Source organism: Chiloscyllium punctatum, chromosome 33 (genome assembly GCF_047496795.1).
Source record: "Chiloscyllium punctatum isolate Juve2018m chromosome 33, sChiPun1.3, whole genome shotgun sequence".
Classification (NCBI taxonomy): Eukaryota; Metazoa; Chordata; class Chondrichthyes; order Orectolobiformes; family Hemiscylliidae; genus Chiloscyllium; species Chiloscyllium punctatum.
In genome coordinates, this window is record NC_092771.1 from 17,057,605 (window position 1) to 17,070,056 (window position 12,452).

General features: G+C 45.4%; 1 protein-coding gene across 1 annotated transcript in view; it reads left to right on the forward strand.

The window, feature by feature from the left end:
- The window catches only part of loxl1 (lysyl oxidase-like 1), an 88,704-nt gene that overhangs the window by 33,826 nt on the left and 42,426 nt on the right, over nt 1-12,452 (forward strand). The window contains exon 2 of the mRNA XM_072553066.1: nt 2,430-2,538. Within this exon, the coding sequence (XP_072409167.1) occupies nt 2,430-2,538 (109 nt within the window). The remainder of the gene's footprint in view (nt 1-2,429; nt 2,539-12,452) is intronic.

Here is a 12,452-nt window from a genome sequence, read left to right on the forward strand (position 1 = left end):
CGTCCAACACGTCCATGCCGACCAGATATCCCAACCCAATCTAGTCCCACCTGCCAGCACCTGGCCCATATCCCTCCAAGCCCTTCCTATTCATATACCCATCCAGATGCCTTTTAAAGGTTATAATTGTACCAGCCTCCACCACTTCCTCTGGCAGCTCATTCCATACACACACCACCTTCTGCGTGTAAATGTTGCCCTTAGGTCTCTTTTAAACCTTTCCCCTCTCACCTTAAACCTAAGCCCTCTAGATTTGGGCTGCCTTCAACTCTTTTTCTCATCTAAATCTACCATTGCAACCCTCTTTCCCCCCCATCTCCCTCCTACAATTGTCTGATGTCCCCAAAGACAGAAGGAGACCATTCACCCTACTGTGACAGCACTGGCTGTCTGACCATTCAAATTTGTGCCTACCTCCTGCCTTTTCCCCATTACCCCACACATTGATTCTATTTCCAGTGGTTAGCACTGATGCCTCACAGCCCCAGGGCCCCCAGTTCAATTCCAGCCTTGGGTGACTGTCTGTGTGGAGTTTGCACATTCTCCCCGTGTCTGTGTGGGTTTCCTCCCGGTGCTCTGGTTTCCTCCCACTGTCCAAAGATGTGCAGGTCAGGTGAACTGGCTATTCTAAATTGCCCGTAGTGTTAGGAGCATTAGTCAGAGGTAAATGTAGAGTAAAAGGGTAGGAAATGTGTTAATTTGGGATACTCTTCGGAGGGTCAGTATGGACTTGTTGGTCCGAAGGGCCTGTTTCCACACTGTAGGGAATCTATTCTATTTAAACAACCAATTAAAACCCTCTTAAAAGGCTCAATTGAACCTGCCTTCAGCACAGTTCCAGGCAGTGCATTTAGTATCCTTCACACTCGCTGCATGTTAAGGTGGTTTTGCACTTTGCAGTTGCTTCTTTTGTAAAACACTTTAAAACTGTCAGGTCCTTGACCCTTTTCACGCATGGGAACTGTTCTTCCCTATCTACTCTAACCCGACCACAGGCATCACTAAATTGACTGTAATTTGAGGCTGACAGAAGACATTAAGAACCTGAGGATGGTATCTGTGATCCCCACTGTGATATCGCAACATGAAACAAGAGAGGGAAAGAGAAGATGGTGATTTCCTGAGTACACAGTTGGTTGGATGAGAGAGGGTTGAAGTGACAGGTAGTTAATGGATGATGCTAGTTATTTTGGGTTGAGATTTCTCAACATGACTTGATAGAAGTAACATTGTTTCAGTGCTGTATCTCTCACGGGTTATAGGCAGCATGGGAAATATTGACCAGCCATCTTTTTTCTTGGCGGTGGTGGACATTCACAGCATACATTTAGGCATACACTGGCATCATACCAGTGCCCTGCACTTTTTGGCATAATAATAATGGGCAAATGTTGGTGCATTCCAGGGGCAACCCTTGCCATTGTCAGCATTTCTGGATTCCTCGCTCCTCGTATTAACACATTCCTGCGAGCACAGTTGGTATATATTGGCAAGTGCCTGAGGATTTGCCCCTCCAGCATATTTTGGCACAATCCCAGAGAACTGCCCTTGCTCGTATTTTGGTAGGATCCTCGGACTCTGTAACTTTTGGGGCAACCTTTAAGAAGAGGCTGAACAGGCTGGGGCTGTTTTCCCTGGAGCGTCGGAGGCTGAGGGGTGACCTTTTAGAGGTTGACAAAATTACGAGGGGCATGGATAGGGTAAATAGGCAAAGTCTTTTCCCTGGGGTCAGGGAGTCCAGAACTAGAGTGCATAGGTTTAGGGTGAGAGGGGAAAGATATAAAAGAGACCTAAGGGGCAACTTTTTCACACAGATGGTGGTACGGGTTTGGAATGAGCTGCCAGAGGAAGTGGTGGAGGCTGGTACAATTGCAACATTTAAGAGGCATTTGGATGGGTATATGAATAGGAAGGGTTTGGAGGGATATGGGCTGGGTGCTGGCAGGTGGGACTAGATTGGGTTGGGATATCTGGTCGGTGTGGACAGGTTGGACTGAAAGGTCTGTTTCCATGCTGTACATCTCTATGACTATAACTCTATGACCTCCCGTACCTGACATGGGAAAGCCTATGCGGGCTACCTGAAAGGATAACTGTGCAGTCAAATATGGAGAAAACATTTATTTTATGGGGAGAAAAGATAAAACAGTGGAAGAACTGAAGAAAGGTTGTGTTGCTCTCAAAAAAACATGAACTCTGTTTCTCTCTTTATGATTGGCACCAGATCTGCTGAGTTTCTGCAGCATTTTATTATTTACCCAGACAGAAATTCTACTCTTCGACCCATTTGGATTAGAAGACTCCCCGTTTAAGAAAATGATCTGCCCTGGGCCTCCAGTGTGCAAAGCCATGTGTTGGCCATGAAGATGAACTTTGTTCAGTGATTCATGACAGTTTCTTTTTTCCTTTTCCTCCCCTGTTTCATTCAGGTTTGCCTGACTTGGTACCGGATCCCCACTACGTCCAAGCATCCACGTACGTGCAGAGGTCTCACTTGTATTCCCTACGATGTGCAGCAGAAGAGAAGTGTTTGGCAAGGTACGCAACTCTGTTCTGGACTTGTTTCACTCACCCAGCAGACTTCTACTTGTTATCAAAGTCTAGGAGTCAGAAGATGTTTCCAAAGCCAGATTGTAAGGAGGATGTCTCTTTGCAAGCGCTTGTTCCAACTCCTGGATTTAGATCAAACTTTGTCACACAGTCTGCAATGGGATAGAGTTTGTTTTTGAGTAGTGATGTGCAGGTTTCTGTTTCCCAATTGGACACTGGACCAAAGGCCGTTATGAAGCTGATAGGTCCAATTTAAGGCTAGCCTCTTCCTTCAAATAGTAAAATAATCCCTGCATTTGAAAAAACCCCACTTTTTATGACCACTGGATATCTCAAAAGTGCTTGACAGCAAATTAAGTACCACCATTATTGTAATGATCAGTTGGGTCAGTAGGCTGAGGATTGGCAGATTCAATTTGGATAAATGTGACATATTGTGTTTTGGTAAAATTAACAATGACAGAGCTTATACAATTAATAGTCGAGCCCTGGGTGGTGGTGTAGGACAGACAGACCTAGGGGTTCCAATACATAATTCTTTTAAATTTTGCATCACGGAGACAGGGTGGTTAAGAAGGTGTTTAACACACTTGCCTTCATTGCTCAGACCTTTGAGTATAGGAGTTGGGACATCGTGTTGAGGTTGTACAAGATGTAAGTGAGGCCTCTTCTGGACTACTGTGTCGCCCTGTTGTAGGAAGGATGTTATTAAACTGGACAGGGTTCACAAACGATTTACCAGGATGTTACCGGGAATGGAGGGTTTAAGATCTAAAACTTGACTGGAATGACTGGGACATTTTCTCGCGGGAATGTAGGAGGTTGAGGGGTGACCGAATAGAGGTTTATAAAATCATGAGGTGCATAGATAAAGTAAATCGCAGGGGTCTTTTTCCTAGGGTGGGGGAGTTCAAAACTAATGGGCATATTTTTAAGAGGAAAGGAAAAAGATTTAAAGAGGACACAAGGGGTAATTCTTTTACACAGAGAGTGGTTCGTATGTGGAATGAACTTACAGAGAAAGTGGTGGATGGGAGTACAGTGACAACATTTAAAAGATACTTGGAATAAGAAACGGGTGGTGGGGGTGGGGGTGGAGGTGGTACAGGCCAAGTGCAGACAGGTGGGACTAATTTGCTTTGGGATTATGGTCAGCATGGGCTAGTTGGACTGCAGGGTCTGTTTCCATGCTGTCTGACTCTATGGCTACATAGAGAAAGCAGCAACCAGATTACACGCAGCGATCTCGCATGAATAGCAATGTGGTAATGATCTGTTCTTGTGATGTTTATTCAGAGGTAGATATGGGCCAGGAAATCATAAGATATAGGAGCAGAATTAGGCCATTCGGCCCATGTTCCACCTGGTCTTCTCTGAAGGAGTGCCATGTCATCCAGCTGTCAGCAGGTCGTTTTTGAAGGGTAGCACCTGAAACACTGCAGCACCTCCCTCGTTAACGCTCAAAATATCTGCCTTGACTTTTGTTCTGAGCCTCTGGAGTGGGATCTGAATGCAGGATCATTGTGACTCAGCTGGGAGTGCTACCAACTGGTGCATCGCTGATAGTAAACAGTGCGAGGAAATATTGTGAAATCTGCTGCAGAACCATGCCCTGAACCGTTCCCCCTTGGTTGTTGATCTAGTTCCCAAAGCAGGTTGGCAGCTTAGTTGTCACCCTAATCACGTTCGAGAGCTGAATGCAAACTCTTTCCCAGGCATCCCTGTTAATGGGACATTAATTGTATCGTCAAGGATGCACAGTTAAAGGACATTGACTAACACCTTGAGCACATATAAAGAAAGACTAGGGATTTGACGTGCATGTTTGTTGTGCACAGTATTCCATTGCAATAGGAGACCCTGATGGATCACAGATTCTAACTCCGCTTGGATTGTCTACAGCCCAGACAGTCCGTGTTCCATGGGTTTCTCAATACTGCAGCCACCCCCTCCCCGCCCCCAACAGCTTGCACTTTTTGACAGGGCTACTGCTTAATTTCTGACTGCACTTTAGCACCACGCTGGTCATCTGCTGCAGGGTTGGTAGACAATCTTGGAGAACCTCCTAATGGTTCTATTATTGGATTGAGCTGTAACCTGAGAGACTGGATCGGCTAGGACGATATTCACTGGAGTTTAGAAGAATGAAATGGAGTCGGGGAGGGGATCCTATAGTGGGTGGCACAGTGGTTAGCACTGCTGCCTCACAGCGCCAGAGACCCGGGTTCAATTCCCACCTCAGGCGTCTGACTGTGTGGAGTTGCACATTCTCCCCGTGTCTGTATGGGTTTCCTCCGGGTGCTCTGGTTTCCTCCCACAGTCCAAAAATGTGCAGGTCAGGTGAATTGGCCATGCTAAATTGTCCGTAGGGTGAGGTGAAGCGGTAAATGTAGGGGAATGGATTTGGATGGATTGCGCTTCGGCGGGTTGGTGTGGACTTGTTGGGCCAAAGGGCCTGTTACCACATTGTAAGTAATCTAATCTTAAAAAAAAGCCTATAAAAATTCCAACTGGACTAGACAGGGTAAAGGCAGGAAAGATATCCCCAATGACAGAGAAGTCCAGCGTTTTGTTGGTGCTTCCTTTGAAGCCAGGAATGAATCGTAAGATAGGCAAATAGTAAATCTGAACATGTTCACACCTCCATAACCGGTTCTAGGCTGACCCCAAGCTCCGCCCCTAGGTTACCTGACCAGCTTTACGTACCCCATACGTAACACACAGAATTATGGGTAACAGTCTAAGGGTAAGGGGTAGGCTTGGAATTTTTTTACACCCAGGGAGTGGTGAGCCTGTGGAATTCTCTGCCACCGAAAACAGTTGAGGTCATTGAAGTAACTCCATAGAGGCCAGTGTCCCGTCACCAAGTTACCTTCTCTTTACATGGCTAACGTCCTCAAGACTGATCCAGCTTCCTCACAGCCAGCTCTCAGAGAACCTCTGTCAGCCAGGGCTCTCTGACTCTCCTGGCAGATGGGACTAGATTGATTTAGGATATCTAGTTGGCATAAATGAGTTGGACCAAAGGGTCTGCTTCTGTGCTTTACAACTGTATGACCAGATTAAAAGCCCCAATCAGGCAACTCATAATCTATGAGATCCACTTGGCTGACCTTTTGACGATCACCACCTCCCTCTCCCTCTGAGTCTGAGGACAAGTGCCGGTTCTTTTCCTTTTAGCTCCTCCTGGGCTGTTTTAGTACTGGGTCAGGTGCCTCCAATCCTGCCTCCGACACGGGCAGTGGGTAGCTCACCTCTTCCACCAGGAGTGTCTGAGAATAAATTAATTCTCCTCTTCAGGCAGCAAGGGCATCAAGGCAGTGATATCCACCGTGTCCATCTCTGATTCCGAGGGATTTCAAAGCTCGATGGAGAGGGAGAAACCACGGGTTCCAGAACAGTCGGAAAGGCTGTCGAGGAACTGGGTGCGTTTTGTGCCCAGGCCGTTTGCACCTTTGTAGCTTTCATACAGTCCACATGCTTGTTCAGGACTGTCACACCAACCAGAACTTTATACGTCACTGAACCTAACCTCGCGTTGACCATGTCTCTTATCCATGCAGGACCATGACTGTGGTTCTTATACCAAGCTTCATCCCCTGATGTAAAATGCCTCTCTTGCTTAGCGGAGTTTGGGTCCGGCATTGGCATATGCTGTGACCCCCCCATCCCCCCCCCTCCCCCATTCCACCACCACCATTACCATTCCCCTACCCCCCGATCTGGGAAGATCAGATTTAACCTGGTGCGGAGTCTTCTCCCCATTAGCAACTCTGCTGGAGCTATCCCAATAGTTGCATCAGGGGTGGTCCTCTCATAAAAAACAAATTGTTTCATCAAGTCTGCCTTCAAAGTTTGAACTGCTCTTTCTCGCAGACCATTGTACGATGGGTGGTATGGAGCTGTCCTTTTATGCTGGATACCATTTGACTTTAGGAAATACTCAAACTCCCTGCTGGTAAGCGATGGTCTATTAATTGTGACCAACACCTCAAGGAGTCTGTGTATTGCAAAAGATGTTCACAGTTTTTCTATCATTGTCCCCGTGTTTGACGAGTGTACTCTGTGCATTCCAAGCCACCTTGAGTGGGTGTCCATAATGCCTAAGAACATTGAGCCCATGAAAGGACCTGCATAGTCAATGTTTAACCGAGTCCAAGGTTTCCTCAGCCATTCCCATGAATGTGGGGAAGCTGCTGGCGGTAATTTTTGTCCTTGTTGGCGCTCTGGGCACTACCCCACCAGTGTGTCTGCATCCAGTGCTGGCTGCCAGTTATGATTCTTGCCAACATCTTCATTTTGGAAACCACTGGATGGCCCTGCTGGAGTTCAGCCAGTATCTGGCAGTGACCTTTGCTTGGGGTAGTCACTCTTGCCCCCTCTAATAATATTCCATCCTCGACTGTGATCTGGTCACTCCGGGTCCAAAAAGGTTTCATTTCTAGTTGTGACAGTCCTTTGGTTTCCACCATCACCACCAGCTGTTTCAGCTTTGCCAGGACCGGGTCTTTCTGTATCCAAAGTCTGATATTGTCAGCTTTGACTGGAAGTGGGTCTAGAAAATTTAAAACTATTATGGACTCTTCCAATGGCGGTACCACTAGGGGTGTATCTGCCAGTGGGAGGCAGCTCCTGGACTGTGTTCCAATTTGTAATTATACGCACTTAGTATTTGAGCCCATCACTGAATTTAGACTGAAACTATGGGTGGCACTGCCTTGTCCTCTTTAAGTAGACCCAGCAGGAGATTATGGCCTGTTGTTATTACGAGTTTCTGTCTGTAAAGATATTGGTGGAACTTCCTGACTCCAAATATGACGTCCAAACCTTCCTTGTCTATCTGGGCATATTAGCACTCTGCATTGGCCAAAGTCCTGGATGCATACACCATTGGGCATTCCTATCCATTGGGCGACCAATGAGCTAATAGTACCCCGATGCCCAATGGGGAGGCATCACAGGAGAATATCAGATCTTGCTTGGAGTCACAGTGTGCCAACACCTTAGAGGATGATAGCTTGTTCTTCACTTCCCTGAAAGCTAGAGCTTGGCGACACGACCGTTACCAAGGCTGAACCTTTTAAGAGTTTTTGCAAAGGTGCCAGGATGGAGGCCAGGGTTATGTATGAACTTTCCGTAGTAATTCACCGGCCCAAGGGAAGTCCTGAGCTCCAGTACAGACGTGGGAACCGGGGCACCTCTGATCGCCCTCACTTTACCTCCTCCTCAATGTTCTGTGTGTCTGTGTCTCTACATACAGATCCAGGCAGCAAACTGTGGGCAGGGTCATTATATTTAACTGTTTGGCTCCCTTCCATGTGTAAACCCACTCCCAATGCCTCTGAGGAAGGGCCTCTAAGTGTCCAGTGACAGGCCTGAAGCTGCCTGTGTCCTATTAGCATCGGTAGGGGCAGTGCTGGGGCTGAGGTCAGGGGTGGGGGAAGTTCTGGCAGTGTGGGGATGGTGTTTATGGGGGAGCGGTATAGAGTGCATCAGTTCTGGCCAAATTTTATTTTAAATTTGCCTTAATTTTTTTTGTTATGAATGGTAACTTCTGATTTGACATAACTCATTCATTCCCATGTTTATTTAAACTTTCTGGAGTCTGGAGCATGTCATCAGCCTGGGACTATAGTTTGAGTTTAATTTATTAGATTTCCTTTGAAGGTTGCCTCTTTAAGCGCCTGTCAATTAGTCGATTGATTTTTTTTCATTCGGTTGACTTAATCAAAGTAAGGTATGGAAAGATGTCGAGAGTGTGGTGCTGGAAAAGCGCAGCAGGTCAGGCAGCCCGAGGAGCAGGAGGATTCTCGTTTTGGGCATAAGCCCTTCATCGGGAATGAGCTCATGCCCGAAACATTGATTCTCCTGCTCCTCGGATGCTGCCTGACCTGCTGCGCTTTTCCAGCACCACACTTTCGACTGAGCATCTGCAGTCCTCACTTTCTCCTAGGGTATAGGAAGATGCCTAGAACACTGAGTTGGAGGCGGACATATGTAATAGCACAGTGGATGCTGGGGACACTGAATAAATTTGAGGAGGAGATAGACAGATTTTTAATTAGGAAAGGGTTCTGGGAACAGGGTCGGGAATTGGGGTTTGAGGATGAGTATGATTGTATTAAATAATGAAGGAGGCTCGAGTGAATTGCCCGCTCCTGCTCCTAATTCTTATGTTTCAACTGTCAAGCTTCTTTTTCCCTTCTCACAGGCTTGCTTTCGCAATGCTGCCTCATTGCATCCTGACAGATTTGAATTCTGCCTGCCGTTTATATTTACCATTGTCTGTCATCACCCAAGATCAAAGCTGATGGAACTAAACCGCTCTTCTGTGACAGATGATGCCAGTGGTTGATATCAACATGTCACCTTTTACAAACCTCTTGTTTTCAGACAGAACCATTTAAAGCGAATGAGCCTTAAGGCGGGGAACTGAAGAAGCATTATTCCCCCATTCTCCTCCATGGCATGGAGTGTTGGGACATGCAGTGATTTTCTTGATCTGCTCCTGTTGAATACTGGGGTGCTATGTTCTTGCACTGCAAGGAAGATGTGCATTGATACAGCATCTTTCATCACTGCACCATGCCACATTGCAAACGACAATACAGTAATGGTCAGAGGACTTGTTTGTATCATATTGATTGTGGGATTTTCCAGGAGTTTCCACCTGCACGTTTTCTATATTGTGCGTTGATTCAGGAGAGCAGTCCGAGTTTGATCTCCTGTCCATTGTCTCCAGTGCGTCCTTGGAGGGGGGACCTGTGTTCAAGTTACTGGAGTGGGACTTTAACTTAACCTTCTGATTAAGATGCTTACATATGATCCACGAAGCCATCAAAGTGTTCTCTAAAGGCTGGTGAACCTCGAGGTGAGACTTAGTGCCAACTGGAGGTTGGGTGCCAGCGTGGACTGGGTGGAAGGACTATTCTGAACTTGTCATTTCTCTATTTTCTAATTTATTCCTACAATCTGCAATGCTGGGCATTTTATTTATTTAAGTATGTAGGTTAGCTCGCTGAGCTGGAAGGTTCATTTTCAGACGTTTCATCACCATGACTAGGTAACATCCTCAGTGAGAGTCTCCAGTGAAGCGCTGGTCATATGTCCTGCCTCTCTGTTTATAGGTCTTGGTTTTTTAACATGGCTGATGTCATTTTTTTCAAGGCAAAGTAGATAGGATCTAAATCGATGTGTTTATTGATGGAGTTCTGGTTAGAATGCCATGCTTCTAAGAATTCTCTCTAAGAAACCAAAAATGACATCACCCACCTTAAGAAACCTAGACCTACAAAAGGAGAGGTCGGACATAGCACCAGCGCTTCACCAGAGACTCTCGCTGTCACTGATGATGTTTCCTAGTATGGTGACGAAACATCTAAAAATGAACCTTCCAGCTCAGTGAGCTAAGTTACCTACTTATCATCAACCTGAGCTATAAATCTTCTCAAAAATTTTATTTCTTTGTCTTTGTATTGTTTTTCCGAAGAAATTTAAAAGGAACCTAAGGGGCAACTTTCTCATGTAGAAGGTGGTGCGTGTATGGAATGAGCTGTCAGAGGAAGTGATAGAGGCTGGTACAATTACAACATTTAAAAGGCATCTGGAAGGGTATATGAATAGGAAGGGTTTAAAGGGATACGGACCAAATGTTGGCAAACGGGGCTGGATTAGTTTAGGATATCTGGTCAGCATGGACGAGTTGGACTGAAGAGTCTGTTTCCGTGCTGTACATGTCTATGACTATGAGTTTATAACTTGTACTGAAGAAGCTGTACCAAGGTACCTCGTGCGAATTATCAACTTTTTACTCCACTCCTCTTAGTACATGTGACAATAAAGCTAATTTTATTCAATGTGCACAGAAAGCCTGAATGAACCAAACAATTTATTCCCTGGAATTACCTTAGAGATCGAATGAATTCAGTAGGAGTAGGAATATGGTTGATTAAAGAGGCTGTCAAAGGCTCACAATGTATCCGCAGAAAGCCTCCACTCCAGAGTGGAGTATTGCGAAGGCAGGTAGGACTAGATTGGGTTGGGATATCTGGTCGGCATGGACGGGTTGGACCGAAGGGTCTGTTTCAATGCTGAAGATCTCTATGACTCTATGACAGTTGCTTGTTTGCTTTCGGATTGTCCCTTTTGTAGTCTCTCCATTCAACCAGCTCTTCATTCTCTAGACAACTCCAGCAGGAATTTTAACAAAAGGAACTCTTTGAGAGACTCTTTTGAAAACCTTCTTGATCGTTTGCTGCCAGATGGTAGCAGGATAAAACTTGTCACATCATTTTCGCAAGGCTTTGTTGTAATAAGAGCGATATCTAATTCTTGATCTGCAAGCTACTAAAGTTTGATAAATGTTTTTCAAGTAGATAATGCTTCTTTAATTGCAAGAATAGAATGAGAATCAAGGGGGTGAGGATTATGTTACCATTGTTAGATTGCATCAGTATTCTGTTCTGGGCATTACATCTATCAGCCTTGCAGGAAGTGAACAGAAATGTAAGAGCATGAGATTGAGCCATTCAGCCCTTCAAGCCTGCTCCTCAATTAATAAGGTCAGGAGTCACACAACACTAGGTTATAGTCCAACTTGTTTCTTTGAAATCGCAAGCTTTTGGAGTGCAGCTCCTTCATCAGGTGACTTCACAATCATGGTTGATCTTATCTATGCTTCAACTCTGCTTCCCTTTAAACCCATTGCTAATTAAAAAATCTGTCTCCTCCTTAAATTGTCCCAGCATCCACTGCACTCTGGGGAAGTGAATTTCATAGTTTCATGACCCTTTGAGAGAAGTAATTTCTCCTCGTCACTGTTTTAAATTTGCTATCCCTTATCCAAAAACTGACCTCTCATTCTAGATTGTACCACATGTGGAAACATCCTTTCTATGTCTGCTTTGTCAATACCCTTTAGGATCAATTAGATCTCCACTCATTCTACTAAACACCAGAGAATGTAGGCCTCAGCTGCTCAATCTCTCTTCATAAGACAGAACCCCCTATTCTCTGGAATCAACCCGATGAGCCCTGCTTCCAATCTAACTCTATCCCTCCGCAGGTTAGGGGACCAAACTTGAACACTATACTTCAGATGTGGTCTAGCTCAAACCTTGTATATTGATTTGCTATTGGGCCTGATGGTAAATTTTGGTATATGTGAGACTTGAGGTGACATCTGAGTACAAGTAAGCACAGTCTTCTAAACTTTCCAATTGTGGTAACGGTGGATGACCTTGTTGATGTTCTGATTAAGGGCTCATTCCTGAAGAAGGACTCATGCCCAAAACGTCGATTCTCCTGCTCCTTGGATACTGCCTGACCTGCTGCGCATTTCCAGCAACACATTTTCAGCGATGTTCTGATTAAGCCAGTCTTTGATGTTTTCTAGTGCTTTCCACAGTTCATACAGCACCGAACCAAAACCCTTCAGTCCAACCAGTCCATGTCGAACATAATCCCAAAACTAAATTAGTGCCACCTGCCTGCTCCTGGCCCATACTCCTCCAAACCTTTCCTAATCGTGTACCTATCTATATCTTTTAAATGTGGTAACTGCTTCAACATTTCCTCAGCAAGTTCATTCCACATGAGAACCACTTTCTCAGGGAAAAGTTTTGCCTGTCATGTCTTTTTAAAATCTCTCTCTTCCTTCATGAATGTCTGTACAGAGCAAAGGGTTGGCACAAGTGCTGCTGAATCCATTTATGTTGTTTGCTTTGATCGGAAATGTTTGTACTGACTGAGAAGAAAGGGAAGTCTGAGTCAGTTTTCCTTTTGTCCTTTCGCCCAGGGGTGTCCTCTGACTGACACCAACCAGTTGCCTTCCTCTGAGCTCAGTTAGTTTACCTGTCATAGGGAAGATAACTAGAGGTATTATTGTTATGACATTTTAGGAA